The sequence below is a fragment of the Mastigoproctus giganteus genome, chromosome 1 (assembly GCF_048544385.1).
Source record: "Mastigoproctus giganteus isolate SK-2022 chromosome 1, ASM4854438v1, whole genome shotgun sequence".
Taxonomy (NCBI): Eukaryota; Metazoa; Arthropoda; class Arachnida; order Uropygi; family Thelyphonidae; genus Mastigoproctus; species Mastigoproctus giganteus.
In genome coordinates, this window is record NC_143575.1 from 120,259,906 (window position 1) to 120,286,031 (window position 26,126).

At 37.4% G+C, this 26,126-nt stretch overlaps 1 protein-coding gene across 2 annotated transcripts in view; it reads right to left on the minus strand.

Moving 5' to 3' along the window:
* Window positions 1-26,126, minus strand: part of CycB3 (cyclin B3) — a 200,659-nt gene that overhangs the window by 60,898 nt on the left and 113,635 nt on the right. For both annotated transcript variants that reach the window (XM_090381974.1, XM_090381981.1), the window contains exon 7: window positions 25,159-25,308. In XM_090381974.1, the coding sequence (XP_090238100.1) occupies window positions 25,159-25,308 (150 nt within the window). The remainder of the gene's footprint in view (window positions 1-25,158; window positions 25,309-26,126) is intronic.

Consider the following 26,126-nt stretch of genomic DNA (forward strand, 5'->3'; position numbering starts at 1 on the left):
ACAGTTGCTACAATACAATACGATCTAAGCCAAAAGGCCAATAAGCAATGGAAATAGTTACATATACATGTGTTGGCCTTCAACTTTGTCTGATCCTCGAATATACCACAGTATTTCAGGATCACGTTTTGTCAAATTAAGGGAACTGTCATGGGATTGTCCATTAGTTTCACGCAGTGGCAGATCTAATAATACACAATTTTGAAACTAAGATTTTGTCTTGCCTGTCAGTTCTCCCATCCTCCTGGTGTTGCTAAGTGGATGACATGGTTGCCTTAGTTACGACTGACTACGAGAACTGAGTATTAGCTTATGTTAATGGGTTTGAATCCACATTAAGTTAAAATTGAAGAAGAAAGTCCATTCTTTCCTCTGCTTCCTAGACATACTAGTCAAATGTGTAGGCTGCTGCATTGAAACGTTGGGGTATAGGAAGCCAACGTGCATTGGCCAAGCCACACTTTACCACAGGTCATGAATATGCACAGAATGCATTCACATCTGGAAATGTATGAAACACTGCACAAAAATATATAAAAAAAAAAAAAAACCCTCACCCAAAATGTTTATTAAATTAATAAAGAAACCTGGCACATGTCAGGTGCCCTGCCACTAGATTAAAAAAAATAATAAAATAAAATAACAAATACTGCCGCTTACTAATTTTAAAACAATATCAAACTTTAATCACTGCTCAAGCATAATGGAAGGGAAAAAAAAAAAAACCCCAAAATGTTTATTAAAAATTAAAAATAAAATTGCCACAACAATGGATCTACACACAAACTGATCTCTCGTCACATGATTTTTCTTTTCCAGAAAACTTTTAGGAAGATCCTACAGCTACCAACAATTGTACATTGAAATGACAAATTTCATGTGATACTTGGTTTCTGGGCAATGTGACGCTGTCACCCCTTCTTGCTAGTGGGCAAACCCACCACTTGGTAGGTATATAGGTATACTGCATTCACATAGACTGTAATTCAATGTCAGTATGAATAACTGATGTGAGTTAACCAACTTTGACAGAGGGATGACAGTGGGTGCCCAACACATGGGTCTATCGCAAAGGTGGTACAAAAATTGCACTATCCCCGTTTGTCAGTATCAAGAGTGTATTGGGAATATGACATTTCGGGAATAACATCTCATCGTGGACAGTGCTGTGGGCGGAGAAAGGTGGTGGATGAACGTGGCACAAATCACCACCAACTTCAATGAGAGAGGTGGCAGAAACATCTCCACTAAGACCATCAGGCAATCATTAGTTGCAATAGGTTATGGGAGCCACCGACCCACCACAGTCCCATTGTTAACACCCTAAGCCTCAATTGGGTGAAAGAACATCAGCACTGGACCTTGGATAATTGGAGATGGGTCTCCTGGTCTGAATGGGATGGGAGGATGCGTATCTGGTGGAAACCACAGAAAGCTATGCACCCGTCATGTCATCTAGGAACTGTTCAGGCAGATAGACAGTCGGTAACGGTCTGGGGCGGGTTCAACTAGCACACGTACGGACCTCTGGTATTCAGATGCATCTCTGAATGGTCCAGGTTAAATGTCCATCCATGCATACCATCTGCACCCACAGGGCAATGGACCCTTCCAGCAGGAAAATGATCCCCCCCCATAGAGCCATGGTGACTAGAACATGGTTTGAAGAACATTCTGCAGATTTTACCACCATCGAATGGCTTCCCTGTTCACTGGACATAAACCCTGTGGAAAAGACTGTTTGAGCTTTGGATTCTCCACCCAGGAATGCGACAGAATTATGGAGTGTGGTACAGCAAGTACAGATGGAAATACCCGTGGAATGCTTTTGTGAAATAGCGGACTCAATGCCTCACCGTGTGACTGTCCTCATTGCGGTGAAAATTGGGCCTACTCGTTACTAGGTACGCATCCCATGATTTCTGTCCACTCAGTATACTTTGACTATATCACAAAGTTTTGTTCTTTCTCATACAATACATCCATTTAAACAATAAATAATTTTACTATTTATTTTCTGCTAGAAATTAAATGGAATGTCTCTCTAATCTGATAGCCCTGTTCTCATGAACATGAGATAGCATTTAGAATATGAACACATCCTTTCACGAACCACTTTTAGCTATACTCTTTCCTACCAGCCTTTAAGAAACTCCTGAATTTCTATTCCTAGGGCCATATTCAAAGGCATAGAAATTAAATTCAGTTGGCATTTTGCAGCTCATTTCTCTGTGACCAATCCAGGTAATTTTTTAAGCAAAATGGCCTCCTCTGGTCATTTACCATACTGCCAACTTAAATAATTAGAAAACTTTGAACTATTATCGTAGCAAGCAACTAGTAGGGCAGTGGAATTGTTGGTTTAAAAGTTTTTAAATTGTTGGTTCATGTGATTAGAACCTTCGAGCTACTCGAAGGTTCTAATCATGTAGCTTGGCATTTATTTGTTGCTTTTAGCTAAGAAATTTTGCTTTTAGTAAGGATATAACTAATTGAAAACTCTGTGAATGCAATGCAGAACATGTATATAGGAATTTATATATATGTTCTGTGTCTATTAGCTTTAGGAATCTATTAGCTTATGGAAACCACACCCCAGATTACAGCTGCAAAGCAATGGGCATAAAGTATGCCCACTGCTTTGCTGAGGCTTGTGGAAAACCAAAGGGGCAATTCTGATATGAATCACGGCCTCGTGAAATGTGTAACATGTGCAATGTTTGCAGACCTTTCTAAAGCAGGACACAATACAGACAAGACAGGGGGGGGGGGAATACCATTGTGTGTGCTTGGTGCAGAGAGTGTGAGGAAATCAAGTGCCAACTCAAAAGATTTGATGGATGTTTATAAGAGCATGAAGAAAACAGTGGATGCCCTTGAAGGAATTAAAGTGGGGGTTCATCAAGCTCTCTGCTGTCCAACTCACACTGGCACAATCACAGTGTCAATCCTCAACGTAAAATGTGCTGGTCGTTCCACAGGAAGTAGTTATTTTGGTAACTCTGTTGTCAGGGAAATGGGAAATACACTGTGTAAAAGGGACAGGTGAAACAAGACCTGGGTATGTCTTCTGGGGGCAAATGCAGATGATGTAGAGCAGATATCTTTTAAGGGCACAAAAGGTGATATTGTTGTAAATGGTGGCAATTAAGGGTAGGAGATAGGAAGACAAATGAGGTATCCCCAATTCACAGAGGGGGATTGAAAGGTGAGAATAATAATTACCAATCTGTTAGCTTAAATCTGTTCCAGGGAAAATAATTCAGTTACTGGCTAAAGAAGTAATGCAGGACCTTGACAGGAATGAAATTATACTGTCATGACATGATTTGTTAAAGGCCATTCTTGTCTGACCAATCTGATTGGATACTATGATGCAGTAACCAAGAAACTGGATGCAAAAATTTTGATATTATATACTTAGATTTTAGGAAGGCTTTTGATACTGTTGCACATAAAAGATTTCCATATAAACTGGAGCAATGTAGTTTATGGACAAGTTACTGGCATGGATAAAGGGATGGTTAAGCAGAAGATAAAGAGTGGTTATCAATGGGCACTGCTCCCGGGGCCACTATTGTTTTGAATATTTATATTAATGAAAGTATGGAAGGCTTAATGCAGTGGTTTTTGACCTTTTTTTAATAACGGGACCCTTAAGTAATTTATTTTATTTTGTGGTACCCCTACACAACTTTCTGCCTATTAGATCTGATTCTGTGTGTGTATTTAAAAAAAATATATGAAAGTTATTATAATAATATAACTATAAACAAAATTAAAATTCATAACACAAATTATGTAAACTTACATAATAATTGTATTCTTTTTTATAGAGGTACTAAATAAACATCAATTATAGATCACCACAAAATTAAAAAGGTAGCGTACAATGGATACCGTAAACCTTTTTATAATGAAATAAATATGTAAATTTAAAAGAAAAATCAGTTTGAGTAACTTAAACCCAAATTATGTGGTACCCATGGAATGTCATTGCGGCACCTTGGTTGAAAACCACTGGCCTAATGTCTAAGTTTGCAGAAAATGTTGTTGTTGCTGTTGTTATTTGGTTTTTAGGAGCATTAGCAACTGACGCCATATTGCTCCGGGGATGTGCGGTGGTCATTCCCTGACCTTTCCGCATCCTCCGTATTTGGTGGTGACGGGCTCGAACCAGGGTCTAATCAAGAAGCGTGTGCTACACACTGGTGCTCCTTCCCACCTGGCTACGGAGGCGCCGATTGCAGAAAATAAAGAGTGGAAGGGTGGTTAATGAGTTATCAGGGCAAGTTGCTACAACATGATTTAGGAAAATTAGGTTGATAGGCTGAGAAATAGCAGTTGCAGTTTAACATTGACAAATGCAACATACTGCATACTGTTGGCAGTAATCCCAGATTAACATACCAATGTGGTACTACACTCGAGATATTTACAAATGAAAAAGACCTGAGGGTAATTATGTAATCAGATATGAAGTTGAGCAGTGCAGACAGGCACCAGTACAAGGAAAGCTAATTATCTCTTTATACAAGGCCATAATTAGACTGCAAGTTGCATACTCTTTACAGGTCTGGAGACTTCACTTTAGGAAGCATGTAGATCTGTTGGAAGGGTGTAAAGAAGGGCAATCAAATTGGTGAAGGTAACAAAAGGGTATTCTTACCAAGGAAGTCTCCAGTTCTGCAAATTGCACCACTGGAGAATAGGCACTTGTTGGGATCTCACCACAGGTGCCTACTTGATTAAAGTGTTTCTTGAATGGATTGATGAAGCTAAAGGTTGATGGCATTCTTTTCTTTTGCAGAGACTACACACATGAAGGAGCATAAACTCAAATTGAGGAAGAATAGTTGCTGGATAGATATACAGAAGTTTGTCTTCAGTCAGAAGGTATTAGTATTAGTAACGGCCGCATGGTGCAAGAAAGCCTATGGCTTATGCTGCACCAGCCAAAAAAAAAAAAAAAAAAAAAAAAAAATCCGAACAAATCAATGATAAAAAAAAAACACTAAATAATAATAATTAATTAAAAAAAAAAAAAAAAGGGAAATTAAACCTATCATCCTATGCGCTTCCCTTACCCGAAAGTACTATCCAGATGACCTTTGAATTTCCCCAAACTGTCGGCCTCTACCACCCATGAAGGCAACTTATTCCAGTAATTTATAACTCACTGGCTAAAATAAAACTTCTTGCAGTCCAATCTAAACATTTGCCCCCGTAACTTGAATTTATGTCCCCTAGTTCTAGCATCATTTATAATCTTGAAAATTTTGTCCTCATTTATTTTACTGATGCCTCTCAGAGCCTTAAACACCTCAATCAAATCTCCTCTAAGGTGTCCAGTTTCCAAACTCTGCAACCCACATATTCGAAGTCTTTCTCCATAAGGATGCCCTTTAGCCGATCTTACCAGGGGAGTTGCCCTTCTTTGCACCCTTTCAAGAAGCTCGATGTCTTTCTTTAGGTGCGGTCTCCATACTTGAACACAGTATTCCAAGTGTGGTCTAACATAAGCCTTATATAATGGGATTATCACGTCCCTCTCTCTACTTGCAAAAGTTCGATAGATCATCGATAGGACACCATGGGCCTTCCGTGCAACCTGTTTACAATGCTCAGAGAATTTCATGTCTGACCGTATCGTAACACCCAAGTCCCTTTCCTCCAGTACTGGGTTTAGTTGAACTCCACCAAGTGAATAAGTTTTTTTGGGATTACTGTTTCCCAGGTGTAATACCTTACACTTTGTTGGATTAAAGCACAGCTGCCATTTTTCCGACCATTCCTGAAGTCTATCTAGGTCTCTCTGAAGAAGCTCAGCTTGACAGTGATCATTAACTACTCTACCAATTTTATAATTTGCAAATTTAGACATCACGCCCTCTATCCCTTCATCAATGTCGTTTATGAAAATTAAAAACAACAGTGGTCCTAATACTGATCCTTGGGGAACCCCACTTCAACCCAATCTGAGGAATAGCCATTTATCACAACCCTCTGCCTCCTGCCCTGAAGCCATCCTTCTATCCATCTAAGGATTTTCCCAGTGATTCAAACCTGTTCCAGCTTATAAAGCAACCACTCATGTGGGACTGAGTCAAAAGCTTTGCTGAAATCTAAATAAACAATGTCGAAATTATTCCCTAAATCCAACTCGTGAGTGACCCTTTCGAAATAGCGAACCAGATTTGTTAAACATGATTTTCTCTTTACAAAACCATGCCGAGTATCCTTGAGAATTTCAATTCGATCCAGATCCTGAATTCCACCCTTGATTATTGCCTCCATGATTTTCCCTACTACTGAAGTCAGACTGACAGGTCGATAATTTCCAACTTCACTTTTAGAGCCACCCTTATGTATGGGAGATACATTTGCACTTTTCCAATCCAAGGGAATCTCCCCAGAGTCTAGTATGCTCGCATAATTAGCCTCAATGGTTCAATGCACTCGCTTGCCGCCTCTCTTAAGATTATAGGGTATATTCCATCAACTCCAGGAGCCTTACTGGTCTGTAGGATCAAAAGTTTTTTCATTAAATAATCTTGTGAAATTTCAATATCATTAATTACATATTTTTTAACTTCGCTCCCACAATTTCCCATTGCCACAAAAGGCTTTTCATTTGTAAATATCGATGCAAAATAACTGTTGAGTTCATCTGCAATGGCAGCTGGTGTATTTATTACTATCCCCTTTCCCTTACGTAAAGGTCCGATCTGGTTTGTCCTGCTCTTCTTGGCATTTATATATGTGAAGAATTCTTTATTCCCCCTCTTTGCTCTGTTTGCTAGTGATTTCTCATAAACTGCCTTTGCCTGTCGAACCTTTTCTGTGGCTCTATTAAACATCACCTTGTAGTTGTTACAGGCTTCAGTACTTTTTATTGCTCTGTAACCTTTCCATGCTACCTTTTTCTGCTCAAGTAATGTGGCAACTTCACTATTCATCCAACTTGGAACCCTTCTCGTGGAGTATTTTTTTAATGGTATATACGCATTCAAGGCATCTGTGATTAATGTTTTTAAAGTGTACCACAGTTCAAATGTATTCATTCTCTGCGCGATATTTACCCAGTTAATAGAGGCCATGTAGTACCTTAAGGCATCGTAATTTCCTTTTCTGAAATTAAAACCCATTCCTTTGCCTTTTACTTCTGCTACCTCTCTCGTCATCATCCACCGTAGAACTCCGTGATCACTTCCTGCTACTGGTTCCTCTACTGTCAGCCCGGTTATGTCATCTGATTCATGTGTGATGATGTGGTCTAGGATATTCTTTTCTCTAGTACTTTCCCTGACATGTTGATACAAATAACAGTCATCTAGTTGATTTAAAAATTTTGTCCCCCATGTCGAGTTTCCTTCCCATTTACTCCAATCAATTAGAGGCAAATTGAAATCACCCATAATAAGGCATTGACGCTTACTTGCCCATTCCATTTGCATGTAGAGGCTTTTGTCGTAATCTTCACAATCACCTGGTTTGTAGATTACTCCTACTCGCATTATATCTTTGTTTCCAACTACCTCACACCATACAGACTCTATACTAGCATGTGAAATGTCTGAATCCGGGAAAGCTATCGTCGCACTCAGGCTGCTTCTGATAAGAAGCATTACCCCAACCCCCCTTCTATCTAACCTATCCTTCCTAAATATATTATACAAGCCGTACTGAAACTCATCATCCCCAATTTCCGGGTGGCACCACGTCTCTGTAAGCCCTATTATGTCCGCGTTACTTGTTTTAACCAGCAGTTCGAATTCGCTAATTTTATTGACGACACTTCTAACGTTACTGTATAAACAATTAAGATTTACTGTTCTTGTATATTTAACAACCCTAACATAACCCTTGAAGTTTTTTAGGCTCTCTTCCCTGATATTAGCTAACCGCTCATGTGAAACGTCTTTGCCCCCAGAACATCTAGATAATACGTCCAGTTGGGGTAACAGATAAGAACTCTTAAGGTATGTGCAAGAGTTACATTGACCAATATTATCAGATAAATGCATGTCAGTATTATCCACATCCCCCCTAACTAGCAGTTTCCCCTGAACCTTTAAGGTATCCTCAATAATACTGGCAAAAACTTTTGCACCACTTTTGTTTAAGTGTATCCCGTCTCTACAAAACAAATTCCTTCTACATACAAGTGTGGGTCATGCTGATAGAAATTTACCCCCTAAAGCCTTGCAGATTCCTTCAAGTCTTCAGTTAATCCACAAGGCTCTTAACATATAATCCCTCCTATCATGTCTGGGCAGAATTGCAGACACATAGACATCATGGCCTAGCTCGCGACATTTCCTCAGCATGGTCCTGTATTTTTCCAACAAATCGTCAGATCGTGTACGTTTAATATCATTAGTCCCCACATGAATAATAATATTTTCTTTACCCCCTTTAAAATCTGACAATTTGTTGGTGACATCATCAATTTTGATGATGACATCATCATCAAAATATTCCCCGTTTCCCTGACAATGGAGGAGACTCCATCTCCTAATAAAACAATGTCCTTTTTAACCAGAGTAGTTTGCACTTGGTTTTTCTGTTTTGAGGCTCGAATCGGGTGTGCATCAGGTGGTTGATTGTTGGAATAAACTTCCATCTGCTGCTGTTGTTGTGGAAATGGGTGGTTTGAATAATTCAAGGAAGAACTAGACAAATTCTTGGAGGTATGAATGGGTGAAGTGTGTAGTTTTTTTGGCAGATGCTTTATTAGCTTGGTTACTTGCATCATTTGCCACTACTAATACCATCCTCCCCTGCACTCCCCCTCAGTGTCATTACAGAATGATGAGAAATGGAAGTAGCCCCAATAATGATCTCTGAGGGACTCTGCTTGTTATACCAACAGACCATGAGGAATTTCCATTTATGGCTACTCTGTATGTTCTATCATTTAGCTTACCCTTGTTCCAACAAAGGAACTTACCACTAATCCCAATTTTCTATAGTTTATGCAAGAACCCTTTCAGGGAAAAGTGTATCAAAAGGTTTACTGAAGTCAAGGAAAATAATGTAATTGTTTTTTTTTTTTCATACAAATGTTTTATGAACTCACCATAATAATTACTTAGATTGGTCAAGCAAAACTCCACGAACCCATATGGTGATCTACCAAGGATACCATTCTTATCGAGATGGTCTTGTCTTGTGTCCTTAATTAGACTCCATGATCTTAACGACCATCGTATTCAAACTCATTGACTACAGTTGCCCATCACATTTTTCATCTCCTTTGTGGATTGGGAAGAGGTTAGTCCTCTCAAGCCCAGTGAGGATTGTCTGGAAAATAATGATGATCTCATTAACATACACTTTTTTTTTTTTTAAGTATAAAAGGATGTATACTGCCTGATGATGATCACATTAACATCCGTAGTGGAGTTGGTGCATAACGGCCTTTAGCTGCACTATAAATGCACTCAATATGCAGCCATTTCAACATAACAGGATGTATACCATCTGCTCCTAGTATTTCATCTTCACTGAGCTTCAGTAGTTTACCTCCCAAGAAATTTTCAGAGATTGATATATCACTTAACTCACGACACTCTGACTTCTTGTTGCCGACCCCTAATACTTTAAGGAGGCTTTCAACAGATCACTGCAATGAACCTATTCAATTTGTTTGCCAGTTCTCTTGGGCTTTCCATGACCATATCCAATTTTAGATCTCTTTGGTAGTGATTTCTTGCACCCAGCTACGGGTTGATTTAACTCAAATGGTCTTGTTACAAATGCACTTTAATACTATATAAATCAGCATCCCATGATATACAGTCAGTTCTGCTATAACATAGTACATGTGTTCCTAAAAATCTGTGTTATGGTATTTTGTGCATTAAAAACAACAGGGCTTATGGGAAAAATAGAGATAGCACTAAAAAAAAAAAAAAAAAATATATATATATATATATATATGTATTAAAAAAAAAAAAAAGTTCAGTCTGGTAAGCAAAACACTAAAAAAAAGTTAGAAACCTAATAAAATTGCTAAAACATCTTAAATTTCTAATAAATAAATAAACACAGTAGAATGTCAGTTATCCGGAATAATTTGAAAGGCTGATCTTTTTTTTTTTTTTTTTTTTTTAAATTAACGGTAGTACAGTAAGCTCTGGTTATAGTGATCAGGTTTACTACCTGTTTATAACAGATTGTACAAACCAAAAGCCCAATGAACTGCAAATTGTAAATTGTTTTATGGTTGTGACTTCAAGAATTCTATATGACCTTCAGAAATGTGCTTTAGAAAAATATCACAGACTATTGGGTTTTCTCAGAAACTACGAGTGAATTTCAGATCTCCAGATTTAATAAGAATAATACCCGCCCAAAATGGTGCGACATCAAGAAAAATTCCAATGCTATAACAAAATTTGTGTAGATTATGGATAGTAAAGGAGGATCTAGCAGGAAAAAAAATGATGTCAAAACCTGAAAATGCTGCTTTAGAGAGTGCACTCACTTTATTTTTTTGTTTTCTTCAGAGTGAAGTTTAGGTGAACCAGTGTCTGGCCCAACATTGTGTGAAAAAGCATTGGATTTTAATCGAAAAATAAGAGGTAATGAAGATTTTAAGGCAAAGCACAGGTTGGCTGAAAAACTTTAAGCCGAGACACGTTATATGTGAAATAGATATTCAAGCCAAAAACCTTTTTGTAAATGAATCAGCAGAGGTGTCCTTTGAAAAGTAAGTTTGCTTCAGTTATAGCAAATTATGAAAAAGAACACGTTTATAATGTTGATCAGACGGGCTTATTATGGAAGCATTACTGAGAAAAATCCTAGCCACTAAAAGAGAAATGCCTGTACCAGGTTTAAAGATGAGAAAAGATCGAGTTACAATTGCTATGTGTGCAAATGCCACTGGGATGCATAGATTCTCCATGCTCGTTATCAATAAGTCGAAAAAACCAAGTGCATTTAAAAATCTTTCTAATTTTTTTTTTTTTATTTAATTAATCTTATTTAATTTAATCATAAGGTAAGAATAAAATTATTTAATCTTGCCGGAAAATTACGCTATCTGGAAGAGGTCTGACAACAATTATTCTGGATAACTGATGCCCTACTGTATTACAGTAAATATAGCACTTTACCTTGACTAGATATGAAGGTTTGTATTGTGAAATTTAAAACAGTAAAAAAGATAAGCAATCAATAAGAGCAAACATGGGATGCACAAATTGCACAAGTAACAAGTTCACAAAGCTTAAAAAATAGGAATGAACAGACAATTCTGAAAATTTATATTTTTATAAGATTGAAGATTTCATGGAAGGAGAAACACGTTTCACCATAATAACATAAAAACCCACAGAATTCCAGCTACTGGTATTATTGCAAATGCAGTAAGACCGAGTTCACTAACCATTTATAATGAGATTCCACTAAGTGAAAAGCCCAATAAACCAGGAACTGCAAATTATTTTTACTGTTTTATGGTAGTCACCTCCCAAAATATGCTCCTCTGCTAATGCTTCACAAAATTTCTGTTCGAACAGAAAAATATGAGCTCCTGAAAACAAGAGTCATCATGGAATATCACCCATTATCTTTGTGAATACAGCGAATGATAACAGTGCATCTCTGATCAATACAACTACAGTATATAGGAAATATAGCTCTCACACATTTGACATTTTTTAAGCTTTGTAAACTTGCATGTATTGCTGCGCAAGTCGCTATGTTCAGCTTGGTACTGGGTTTTGTGTCATCATCATCAGCCATTTGCAGGATGAAGGCCTCTCCAGCAACTTTCCAGTTCCTTCTGTTTTGTGCAATGGCTATCCATTTACTACCCACAAACTCACAAATTTCATCTGTCCATCTCTCTTGTTGTCTTCCAGGTTTTCTTCTAGCTCCTTTTGGGTACCGTTCTGTTATTTTCTTTATTCATCTGTTATCATGTCTTCGAGCTGTGTCCTGCCCAAGACCATTAAAACTAATGAACTAAAAAGTTCTTTAGTTTTGATAAGAATGTCCTTTACCTGAGTTTGCTGCCTAATCCATGTGTTTCTCTTCTTATCTAACAATCTGATTCCCAATATAATTCATTTAATTCTTCGCTGTGTAATTCTCAGCTTCTCTTCCATAAGTCATGATGGGGTGTATACATTGGTTCATTATTTTACGTTTCAGACAAATTGGTATATTGCTCCTCAGTATGTGACTATATGTCCTGAATGCTATTAATCCAAAATTTATTCTTCTCTTGACTTCCAGCCAATTATCATTCTTACAGCAAATGACATGTCCAAGTAAGTATATGTTTTTCTTTTTTTTGGTAGTTAGTATTAGTATTAGTATCAGTAACGGCCGCATGGTGCAAGAAAGCCTATGGCTTATGCTGCACCAGCCAAAAAAAAATAAAAAATAAAAAAAAAATAAATCCGAACAAAACAATGATAAAAACAAAATAATAAAAATAAATAACTAAATAATAATAATTAATAAAATAAAAAATAAATAAAAAGGAAATTAAACCTATCATCCTATGTGCTTCCCTTACCCGAAAGTACTATCCAGATGACCTTTGAATTTCCCCAAACTCTCGGCCTCTACCACCCATGAAGGCAACTTATTCCAGTAATTTATAACTCGCTGGCTAAAATAGAACTTCCTGCAATCCAATCTAAACATTTCCCCCCGTAACTTGAATTTATGTCCCCTAGTTCTAGGATCATTTATAATCTTGAAAATTTTGTCCTCATTCATTTTACTGATGCCTCTCAGAGCCTTAAACACCTCAATCAAATCTCCTCTAAGGTGTCTAGTTTCCAAACTCTGCAACCCACATATTCGAAGTCTTTCTTCATAAGGACGCCCTTTTGCCGATCTCACCAGGCGAGTTACCCTTCTTTGCACCCTTTCAAGAAGCTCGATGTCTTTCTTCAGGTGCGGTCTCCATACTTGAACACAGTATTCCAAGTGTGGTCTAACATAAGCCTTATATAATGGTATTATCACGTCCCTATCTCTACTTGCAAAAGTTCGATAGATCATTGATAGGACACCATGGGCCTTCCTTGCAACCTGTTTACAATGCTCAGAGAATTTCATGTCTGACCGTATCGTAACACCCAAGTCCCTTTCCTCCGGTACTGGCTTTAGTTGAACTCCACCAAGTGAATAAGTTTTTTTGGGATTACTGTTTCCCAGGTGTAATACCTTACACTTTGTTGGATTAAAGCACAGCTGCCATTTTTCTGACCATTCCTGAAGTCTATCTAGGTCTCTCTGAAGAAGCTCAGCTTGACAGTGATCATTAACTACTCTCCCAATTTTAACATCATCTGCAAATTTAGACATCACGCCCTCTATCCCTTCATCAATGTCGTTTATGAAAATTAAAAACAACAGTGGTCCTAATACTGATCCTTGGGGAACCCCACTTCTTACATCAACCCAATCTGAGGAATAGCCATTTATCACAACCCTCTGCCTCCTGCCCTGAAGCCATCCTTCTATCCATCTAAGGATTTTCCCAGTGATTCCAACCTGTTCCAGCTTATAAAGCAACCGCTCATGTGGGACTGAGTCAAAAGCTTTGCTGAAATCTAAATAAACAATGTCGAAATTATTCCCTAAATCCAGCTCGTGAGTGACCCTTTCGAAATAGCAAACCAGATTTGTTAAACATGATTTTCCCTTTACGAAACCATGCTGAGTATCCTTGAGAATTTCAATTCGATCCAAATGATCCTGAATTCCACCCTTGATCATTGCCTCCATGATTTTCCCTACTACTGAAGTCAGACTGACAGGTCGATAATTTCCAACTTCACTTTTAGTTGTTGGCGCATAGGCTTCTGTGGCCATAATGCACCTCCCAAGGTTTTTGCAGTACTTTGATCCAAGCCCGAGGCGGGAATCGAACCCGAGACCTTTGGGTTGCCAGGCAGGCACTTTACCCACCCGGCTAGCCCGGTCGGTCGGTAAGTATATGACTCCACCTTTTCAATTACTGCTCCTTCAATCATTATATCCCTTTCTGTGGCATACTTGCTCATCATTACTTTTGTTTTAGCCATATTCATCTTTACTCCAAAGTCCTTACTAACTCTGCATAAATGATTAAGATTTTCCTCTAATTCCTGGGATCATGGCTTATGACCACAATGTCATCTGCAAATCGTAAATGGTTTAGGTACTCTCCATTCACATTGACTCCTTTCTGCGACCAGTCTGAAAGCTTCAAGAAGGATATCGAGTATGCTTTATATGTTACTAATTTGCGATCCATCTTCCCCACTGCCGGAGTCATTCCCTCGCTCTTTGTATAATTCTCTATAGTAGTCTTCTGCTATTTGAATTATACTTTCTCTGCTCTTTTTAAGTACACCATCGCTATTAGTCAGTTTCACTATTATTTGTCTTTCTGTATTACTGCTCATGGCTGCTGGCCTTTGTTTTCCCTTTATGCTTGTTCTACTTTTCTTGTGTTAAATCTTCTTATGTCCTCTCCGAGTCTCTTTCTAATGGCTTTGCATAACTCAGTATACTGAATTTTCTCCTTGTCAGTGTTTATCTTGCTCTTCATTTGTCATCTTTGGTTCATCATGACAAGTGTTTCTTGACTAATTTTTTCTTTTTTGGATGTCTTTTTACCTATAGGTTTCTTGGGCTTTAGCACTTTCAGAAAGTTGTAATATTCCTCATTGATATCTTGGTCCGAAGCAGTCTGCAGAAGCTCAAACTTGTTCTTAAGTTCCAGTACATACTGCTTTTTCTCCTCTTCTGTTATCTCAAAGACATTTGCATTATTTACTCGAGTCAGTTTTTTCCTTTCTTTTCCTACATCTATAGCAAGTGTGCATCTTAGCATTCTGTGATCACTTCCAACATTTACCTTATTCAGGACAGCAACATCATTCACAATATATCTTCTGTTAGTGTGGATGAAGTCGATTTCATTAGATGTTAATCCATTCGGGCTCTTCCACTTCCTGTTCACCCTAAAAAAAAAAAAAAAAAAAAAAAAAAAGTTCATTACTGACATTCCTCGAGATTCTGCAAATTTCACAAGTCTTTCACCATTTCATTTTTTTCACCAATTCCAAAATATCCTATAGTTCCCCTTTCTGTGCTGTTTTGTCTCTTTCCAACCTTAGCATTGAAGTCCACCATAATGATAGTGTAGTGGGTTTTCTGCTCATTTAGAAGACTCAATTTCTGTGTACATTTCTTCAACTTCTTCATCATCATGGCTTGATGTTGGTGCATAAATCATTATAACCTTTAGCTTGTACCTCTTATATATGGGTTGGGTTCGCGAAATGCATTTCAGTGCACGTGGAAACTTAATACGTGCTAAATTCCAAATGGGGGCGAAATTGGCGGGAATCTTTTTGTTTAACACGTTGAGTGATGTATGGCGCTTAAACCATTCGATGACTTCGAGGGATTCATTTTCAAGGATTTTGTAGCTAGAATTTAATTTAATTACTGTAATGGCATAGATACTCCATATATTATGATTTTGAAGAAAATATATGAGAGTACTACATCCTTTATTAGACTAGACAAAGACAGTAGCAAATTTAAAATCGAGAAAGGAGTTCGACAAGGAGACACAATATCTCCGAAGCTGTTTACTGCTGCCCTTGAGGAAGCTTTTAGAAGATTAGACTGGTCGCAGAAAGGAGTCAATGTGAACGGAGAGTACCTAAACCATTTACGATTTGCAGATGACATTGTGGTCATAAGCCACGATCCCAAAGAATTAGAGGAAAATCTTAATCAGTTATGCACAGTTAGTAAGGATTTTGGACTAAAGATGAATATGGCTAAAACAAAAGTAATGATGAACAAGTATGCCACGGAAAGGGAAATAATGATTGAAGGAGCAGTAATTGAAAAGGTGGAGTCATATACTTATCTGGGACAAGTTATTAGCTGTAATAATGATAAATGGCTGGAAGTCAAGAGAAGAATAAATTTTGGATGGATAGCTTTCAGGAAATATAGTCACATACTGAAGAGCAATATCCCAGTTTGTCTGAAACGTAAAATAATGAATCAATGTATACTCCCCCACCATGACTTATGGAAGTGAAACTTGGGCACTCACCAAAAGAATGGAAGAGAAGCTAAGAACTACACAGCGAAGAATGGAACGAATTATATTGGGAATCAGACTGTTAGATAAGAAGAGAAACACATGGATTAGGCAGCAAACTCAAGTAAAGGACATTCTTATCAAAACTAAAGAACTAAAATGGTCTTGGGCAGGACACATAGCTCGAAGACATGATGACAGATGGACTAAGAAAATAACAGAATGGTACCCAAGAGGAGCTAGAAGAAAACCTGGAAGACAAAGGCGGAGATGGATAGATGAAATTCATGAGTTTTTGAGTAGTAAATGGATGGCCAGTGCTCAAAACAGAAGGAACTGGAAAGTTGCTGGAGAGGCCTTCATCCTGCAGTGGATTGAAAATGGCTGATGATGATGATGACTGTAATGGCTGAATCGATGAGTGGGTTGTGATTTTCAGATTGGACGTGTTGTGTTAGTTCTGTACTTGCTGAATTAGTTTTGAAGCTATTAAAGTGGTAGTATGCACACGTGTTGGAAATTTTTGATGTCCCGAATTTTGCTGTTGTACTGCCTATGTAACATGCTTGGCAATCTGATCAAATATATAATGTTGTCGTAATCTTGTGTCTCGTACTCGTGTGTTGTCTTGTATGAATTGAATTTGGAACTTAATTTGTTATAAGATGTGAATATTAATTTGATATCTGTATTTTTAAAAATCTGTTGAAGTGTTCTAGCGTATTGTTGATGATATGGGAGCGCGATAAGGGGTTTATGTATCCTATTCTTGTTCACGTGGTTAATAATTTTGTTTGGGTTATTAGTGTTATTATGAACTTTGGTGATGGTTTCTTTTATTAGTTGTGGTGGGTATTTTCTATCGATGAATTTTTTGGTGAGGTATTGTAATTCTACAGATAGGTCTGTTTGTGTGTGGCTATATTTTACAGCGTTGTATATCTGGTTGTATAGAACTGCTTTTGTGATGTACAGAGGGTGGTGTGAGTGGTAATGTAGGAATTTACTTGTATGTGTGTTTTTTCTGTATATTTTGGTGCCTAAAGATGTGCTTATTTTGTACAGTGAGGTTTAGAAAATTAATTTTATTATCGGTTTCTACTTCGAGGGTAAATTTGAGTCTTTCATGTGTTGTGTTAAAGGTGTTCAGTAAAGTATCGATGGTGGTTCTGTTGCCTATTAAGAGGACGTCATCTGCATACCTCATGTATAGTTTAATTCCTGGGGGAATGGGTTGGAGAATTTTTTCTTCGATAGATGCGAGGTTAAAGGGGCAGAGATACCGAGGCCCATGGGAAGGCCGAAAATTTGTTCGTAGATGTTATTTTGGAATTTAAATTGTTTGGCGTCAAGTAACAGTGATGTGAGTTCTAAAATATCATTAATGTTTAAGTCGGTACGTTTTGTTAATGTGTCGTCTTTAATTAATAGTTCTTTAAGGGCCAGTAGCATGGATTCGATGTGCACATTTGTGTATAGGGAGACGACGTTGAAGGACGCGAGAATATTGTTTTCAGATATGGTTATGGAAGTTATATATTCATGGGCTTGTTTAGTATTGTAGACCCTGAACCGAGAAAATTTCATTAAAGGTGAAATAATTTTGATGTTAGCATAGGCGGACTGTTTATAGGAAATGATGGGCCTTAAAGGATAACCTTGTTTATGGAGTTTGACTATTCCAAAAATGTGTGGGAGAATGTTATTGCGTATGCCTATTTGCTGGAGGGTATGTAAATTAATTTGTTTGTTGGCTCTGAGTCTTCTTAGGATCCCATCAAGTTTATTTTTAAGCTTGTTAATATTAAACGTGTTGCAAGCTCTGTATGTTGTTGAATCTGATAAGATGTGTAACATTTTCTTTATATATGTGTTTTTGTCCATGACTGCGATGGTATCCCCTTTGTCTACCTTTTGTATTATAATGTTCGGGGTTTTTCTAACATATACGATCTAGTTATTACATTAAAGCACATAAGGACTCCTTAAAAATCAAGAGTCAATTTAACACAAATCCTTTAACTATACATTACACCTCTTCCGCACGCCTATCATTTCCACATTTTCCCCAATGCATTCAGATCTGCACGATAGGAAACTCCATTACACAAAACAAAACCATTACAAAACTTTTACATAATGTAAATTATCACGTTCTGCTCTTTCAAATTATGTAGTGAATAGACATACTAATAATACTTTTTATTAGCAGGTAATATTCCAAGAGTTGTAAAAATCGTCATGGAGCATCTAATTTAATCCCTATCAAGCAGCTCTATCACAAGCATTTTGTCTTTCAATCTGTGTACTGCTTAAAATTGTTCTACATAATTTCTGCATCTAGTAAAGAGTGCAACTATGTCTGGACTGCAAAGGAGAAAAAGAAGATGAGCCTGGAGAAGAAAGCTTCAGATAATTTCAAGCTTCCTTTCAAGGAAGCGTGAAATTATCTGAAAGATTGATGCCAGAAAGTATGTTGGACATAGGACATGAATTTGGAATCTGAATCCACAGCATACACACCATTTGTGCAAAGGATGGTATATAAAAACATCATTTGTTTCCTTTTTTCTCTGCAGCATTCCAGGGGTCTTGAATGCTGCAGTATTCAAGACCCCTGGCTGCAAAAACCATTAAATATACACTAAAGCCATTGTTAATGCATGTGGAATCTCTGTTGATGGCATGGATCAAAAGCCCATCCCAGTTGATGGACACATCATCAAGCAAAAGGTAGCACAGAAGTCCTGGAATTTGGCAAGTAAGGGATGATATGACAAGTTTTGCAAGCTCTATACCAGGGGTAGTGAACCATTTTAAGGGTACGTGCGAAAATTGGCTAAATGTTTAAAATAACTACCACCCTAGGTGCTGCTCGGAATTTTGCAAAGTACAGTATCATTATTTTTCTCATACACGTTTTACGTGGCAAAAGCGTAACCAAAAAAAGAATGAAATAAAAAACATTATTTCAAGGATGCTTTAATAAAGGCATTAAAATAAAATCCTTCATAATAAAAATGATAAACCTCTCATATTTTAAATATAAGACATGTGAGACTTCTGCTGCACCACTGATGACATACTTTACATCAGGCTTATACTTTGCAACTTTTAGAGCTATGCATGCAGCACTAGTTTCATCTGTAAGACTACTATGACTGGACTTTACAAAGTTCATCACTGAGAACAATGACTCATAAGAATATGTTATGAGAAAATGTTAGTAATGCTGCCGCCAGATTTTTTAAACAGACAAAAGTTTCAGGAATGGAATTCCAAACTTTTAATATCTCATTTTTTGTAGTTTTCTTTGCTAATCCCATCACTAATTGTTCTCTTTCAATATTTTCTAAATCAGCTGTGAGATTAATAAATTTTTGCCTCCAAACTGAGCTGCTCTGAAAATCAATCAATTGCGTCTCAATACCATCCTGGTCGATCCACTAAACATTTTCAGGTTCAGTTCGGCTAGTTTTACACTGTCTGCAAACTTAATGAATTCTGCCGTTCCTTCCAATTCCCCGAACTTGACAAATCTTGAAGAAAACTGTTCAATCGTTGACTCAATTATTTTGGAATGTTCTGAATTCCGCGTGCCCCCCTTCGGGCACGTGTGCTATAGGTTCACCACCCCTGCTTTATAATATGCACAATGTTAATTTTAGTGGCTAAGCTGCAAATGCTGATCAGTCTGCAGCCCAACAATATCCTGTTGAACTGTTAAATTTAATCCAGAGGGAAAGCTACTCACTGAAGCAGATATGTAACACAGTTAATACAGGTCCTTACTGATGATGCCAGCAAGGACCTTTATTTCTAAGGCAGAAGCGAAGGCTCCAGGATTCAAGGTCTCTAAATATCAGCTAATTCTGCTATCCCGTGGAAACACAGAAGAGATTAAGTGCAAGCCCACACTCATTTAATTTATAAATCAGAAAATCCCAGCGGTTTGAAAATTGTTTAAAAAAAAGTAGCCTACCCAATCACTGGAGGCTGAATAGATGACAGGAGAAATGTTTGACATCTGATTCATAAAGTACTTTTGCTGAGAAGTTTAATGATATTGTAAAAGGGGCTTAGAGGGGGAACAGGTATTCTGTGTGTTATCAGACACTCAGCCTAAAACACTGATGTATCCAATATCTTTCTATTACAGAAGATTAAGGAGAAGTCCGGTTGGCCTGCCTCCCTAAAATCCACTCATGTACACCTTCTCGATGGTAAGTCCTGTTACGTCACTTAGGTGGCAACGAACGTGTAGAGTGGTTCTCTTCAAGACGCCTGGTCAGCGTGAAGAGGAAAAGACCAAACCCTCCAGCATATGACAGCACGACAAAAATAAATGGCCCTCAGTCCCCAGCAGCTTTCACTCTCCCTCTTACGGCAATGAGAGGATCAGAGTGGAAGCAGAGGGTGCTAAGAATCTCTGGGTATGACCAGGCTGTCATGCACGGAAACTGAACTTGGCCTGTTATAACGTAAGATCACTCATCAGTGCAGACAGGATATTAGAGCTGGAAAAGGAATTAGAAAATGTGAATTGGAATATCATCGGTTTGGCTGAAACAAGAAGAAGAAATGAATCACTTAGTTTATCAAGTGGAAATGTGCTGTACACCAATGGAAACAGTGAAAGAAGTGAAGGTGGAGTTGGGTTTCTGGTCCATAAAGATTTTAAAAACAACATTTTGGAATTCAAAAGTACATCACCAAGGGTGTCAAGACTAATACTCAAGATTTCTAAGAGGTACAAGCTAAAGATTATAATGATTTATGCACCAACATCGAGCCATGATGATGAAGAGGTTGAAGAAATGTACACCGAAATTGAGTCTTCTAGATGAGCAGAAAACCCACTACACTATTATTATGGGGGACTTTAATGCTAAGGTTGGAAAAAGACAAAACAGTGCAGAAAGGGGAACTATAGGAAATTTTGGAATTGGTGAAAGAAATGAAAGAGGTGAAAGACTTGTGGAATTTGCAGAATCTCAAGGACTGTCAGAAATGAACACTTTTTTTTCAAGAAAAGGGTGAACAGAAAGAGTCCAAACTACTAATGAAATCGACTTCATCCTCACTAACAGAAGATATATCGTGAATGATGTTACCGTCCTGAATAAGGTAAATGTTGGAAGTGATCATAGAATGGTAAGATGTACACTTGATATAGATGTAGGAAAGGAAAGGAAAAAACTGACTCGAGTAAATAATACAAAGGTCTTTGAGATAACAGAAGAGGAGAAAAAGCAGTATGTACTGGAATTTAAGAACAAGTTTGAGCTTCTGCAGACTGCTCAGGACCAAGATATCAACGAGGAATATTACAACTTTCTGAAAGTGATAAAGCCCAAGAAACCTATAGGGTAAAAGAAATCCAAAGAAAAAATTAGTCAAGAAACACTTGTCATGATGAACCAAAGACGACAAATGAAAAGCAAGAAAAACACTGACAGGGAGAAAATTGAGTATACTGAGTTATGCACAGCCATTAGAAAGAGACTCAGAGAGGACATAAGAAGATTTAACACAAGAAAAGTAGAACAAGCATTAAGGGAAAACAAAGGATTTAAATCAGCAGCCATGAGCAGTAATACAGAAAGACAAATGATACTGAAACTGAAGAATAGCGATGGTGTACTTATAAACAGCAGAGAAGGCATAATTCAAATAGCTGTTGTTGTTGCTTGGGTTTTATTGGCGCATTAGCGACTAAGGCTATAATGCGCCAAAACCTGGTCATAAAAAGTAAAATTTTCAGTGGCCTAATGATTTAGGTCACTAAGTCAAGGTATAAAAACAAGTATAAACTAAAAGACAAATATCAGTAAACAAGTAACAATAACAAGGTAGATTTTTTAAATATGAGTGAAAAAGTTTTCAAAAAGCTAAAAATAGCAGACACATGGTCATTGTCGGATAAATTCTGACTGAGTGTATATGGCTCAGTCAGATGGATTCAAATAGCAAAAGACTACTATAGAGAATTATACTAGGAGCAGGGGAATGATGCCAGCAGTGGGGAAGATGGATTGCAAAGTAGCAACACATACAACATACCCGATATTCTTCCTGATGAGGTAGAACGTGCATTGAAGAAAATGAAGAATCAGAAAGCCCCGGGGGACGATGAAGTTACTGTAGAGTTGTTAAAATTGGGAGGAAGAGACATAACACAAAAACTGGCAAGGCTCTTTACAAAGTGCATTAGAAAAGGTGTGACGCCTAAGCAGTGGAATAATGCAATCATAGTTTTGCTGCATAAGAAAGGAGATAAATCAGAAATTGGAAATTATAGACCAATTAGCTTGTTATCCCACATCTACAAGTTGTTCACAAGGTTCATTACTTAGAAAGAATACTTGATGAGAATCAACCGAAAGAGCAAGCTGGCTTTAGAACAGGATTCTCAACTATGGATCACCTTCACGTAATATCACAGCTAATGGAGAAAGCAAATGAATATAAAACACCATTATGCCTGGCATTTGTGGATTATGAAAAGGCATTTGACTCCATACAGCATAAGGCAATGTTTCGGGCACTGCAAAGACAAGGCATAGATATCCCACATATTATGATTTTGAAGAAAATATATGAAAGTGCTACCTCCTTTATTAGACTAGACAAAGACAGTAGGAAATTTAAAATCGAGATAGGAGTTCAACAAGGAGACACAATATCTCCGAAGCTGTTTACTGCTACCCTTGAGGAAGCTTTCAGACAATTAGACTGGTCGCAGAAAGGAGTCAATGTGAAGGGAGAGTACATAAACCATTTACGATTTGCAGATGACATTGTGGTCATAAGCCACGATCCCAAAGAATTAGAGGAAAATCTTAATCAGTTATGCACAGTTAGTAAGGATTTTGGACTAAAGATGAATATGGCTAAAACAAAAGTAATGATGAACAAGTATGCCACAGAAAGGGATATTATGATTGAAGGAGCAGTAATTGAAAAGGTGGAGTCATATACTACATATACATAAACTTATCTGGGACAAGTCATTAGCTGTAATAATGATAAATGGCTGGAAGTCAAGAGAAGAATAAATTTTGGATGGATAGCACATTCAGAAAATAGTCACATACTGAAGAGCAATATCCCAGTTTGTCTGAAACGTAAAATAATTAACCAATGTATACTCCCCACCATGACTTATGGAAGTGAAACTTGGGCACTCACCAAAAGAATGGAAGAGAAGCTGAGAACTACACAGCGAAGGATGGAACGAATTATATTGGGAATCAGACTGTTAGATAAGAAGAGAAACACATGGATTAGGCAGCAAACTCAAGTAAAGGACATTCTTATCAAAACTAAAGAACTGAAATGGTCTTGGGTAGGACACACAGCTCGAAGACATGATGACAGATGGACTAAGAAAATAACAGAATGGTACCCAAGAGGAGCTAGAAAGAAACCTGGAAGACAAAGGCGGAGATGGATAGATGAAATTCATGAGTTTGTGGGTAGTAAATGGATGGTCAGTGCTCAAAACAGAAGGAACTGGAAAGTTGCTGGAGAGGCCTTCATCCTGCAGTGGATTGAAAATGGCTGATGATGATGATGATTATTGTAAAAGACAGAATTTGCATTACAAGGCACTATGGTTAACTGATAATTCCCCAATCATTTGCAAAGCCTTGAAATCATGAACGAAAACATTACAGTTGTTTTTTTTTTTGTCCCTGAACATGACTACGTTGATTCAGCCAATGGATCAAGTCATAATTTCCACATTTATGAGCTTGTCTGTAGAAGAATTGTTTATCCATAGAGTGCGAAGCAAAACACAAAGAGGAGAAAAAACAGGATGATACTGCATCTGTGAACCTCTTAATCATTTCCAACTTACAGAAGACATTAAAGACGTTCCAAGATAGCACAGATTTTTTGCAGACTCTCGAAGCTAATTATGCTCATGTAAATTCAATGAGAAGAGATGTTAACAGCGCACTGCCCCATACAGTCTGATGTTGGCTGAACTGAAAAAGGAAGCCTGACAATCACAACATTACTAGTTTTTCGGATGACCAAACAATGTTTTTGAAACAAGAATCTCCAGCACAGTATGCCTGTCGGCGATGGACTCTGATTAGTATTTAAAAACCATGGAAGTTTTTTAGTTTTTAAGAAATCAACTCATTCTAAACATTTGTTTTTATCATTTTCTATTTGTATTACCTAATTAATATTAGAACTTATAAAAAACTTGTATAAAAGTTTGAAATAGTTCATAGAACCTAACCCCCTGTTTCCTATTGTTTTTTTATTTTTATTTCCATAAGTTTTGAATAGTTTCTGGAGCATGGACCCCACAAATACATGGAGGGGTCTACTGTACTGTCATGGAGGACTATGGTTTGCTGGATTGTTTTAGCACACAAATCACCTTGACAGCATAATGTTTGGTCGAAATGTATTAATGCTGTTTTACTGCATGTAGAAAATTTTAAGTTCCGGTTGTAGCAAATATTGGGTTATACTACTGATCAGTTTGTTATCTATAATTTGTAGACAAACACTCTCTGTATTTGTCTCTCAATGGTGATTGATAAAGAAGGTGGTCTTTACTAATTTATTGACAGGAAGGGTGGTATTTTGGCTCATATATCCAGCCTGATGTATGCACATCAGGTTTAGGCATAGTAGTTTCTACCTAAACTATATTATTAATTTCACATGATATATGAGTGGTATAAAATATAGTAATATTTTTCTTTAGTTCACTTAACTTTTTACTCTTTGCTAATTTTTTTTTTTTTACACTCTGTCTATCCAAAATCTTTGATAAATAAGTCTATAGTGCCTAAATCTACTTATCTTGATACAGCTGGTGGTAGCCACAGATTATTTTTGTTTAGTTCCAGTGAAAATTTTTAATGACAATGAATATTATTTCTTGTAATGAGGGCAAGAAATCAGTAACACCACAACAACTATGAATGATAATGGATAACATATGCAATGTAATGACACAGAGGACACAATTTAAGTTTACAAAGATGAATATTTTAACTTAAAAATTCGGTTTTTTTTGTTGTTAATGAAATAACCCTTACCCACGGTCCAACACATTTCATCCGGAGACTGAGAAGTAGAGAAGCTGCAGCAATAAGCGAATCACTAACAGATACAAGCTCATATTCCATCAGTGATGTCTCCAAAATATATCTGGCCAGTGTCAAAATTTCAAGGGACAGTTGTGCACACTAATGAATAAAATACATTATGAGAGAGAGAGATTTTTATTTGATACTAACTGATACTGTAAATTAACTTATGAATAAATTGCAAATATACCCTTCTTTACATCCATTCAAATTATGCAAAGTGCAAGTAAAGGATATGAACATATTAATCTTGATTACCAGTAAATCAATGTATGTATCTGTACTTGGACATAATTTTCATTCTAATTCTGATGTTCATTTCAGAGTTTGAAGAAGTATGCCAAACTCATACCAACCATATATGACTGAAACTTTATTAAAATAAAACAGTACAGTAATACCCCGACTTACGTGGTTCATGCCTTTTTCATTTGGCAACACTTCCGCCCGCTATCTTCAAGGTCGTTTTTCATATGCTATCAATATGCGGTGCGACAGCAGAGGTGCTTCCGTAGCCAGGTGGGAAGGAGCAGCAGTGCGTAGCACACGCTTCTTGATTAGACCGGGGTTCGAGCCCGTCCACCAAATACGGAGGATGCGTAAAAGTCAGAGAATGACCACTGCATATCCCCGGAGCAATATGGCCTTAGTTGCTAATGCTCCTAAAAACCAAATAACAAACAACAACAAACAGCGACAGCGGAAAGAGAGCGAAAGATGAACAAAATACAACTTTGCTGCCACATGAGCCACACACATATACAAGAATTTGTACTCTAACTGTCATATTTATATGTGTGCGTTCGAATTTGTGCTCAACTTTTGTCGGAAATGACATCGCTTTCACGAGAGAAATGGATCACGTCGGTCGAGCCGTATATCGATGCATATGAAAAACGACCCTCAGTGTTTCTCTT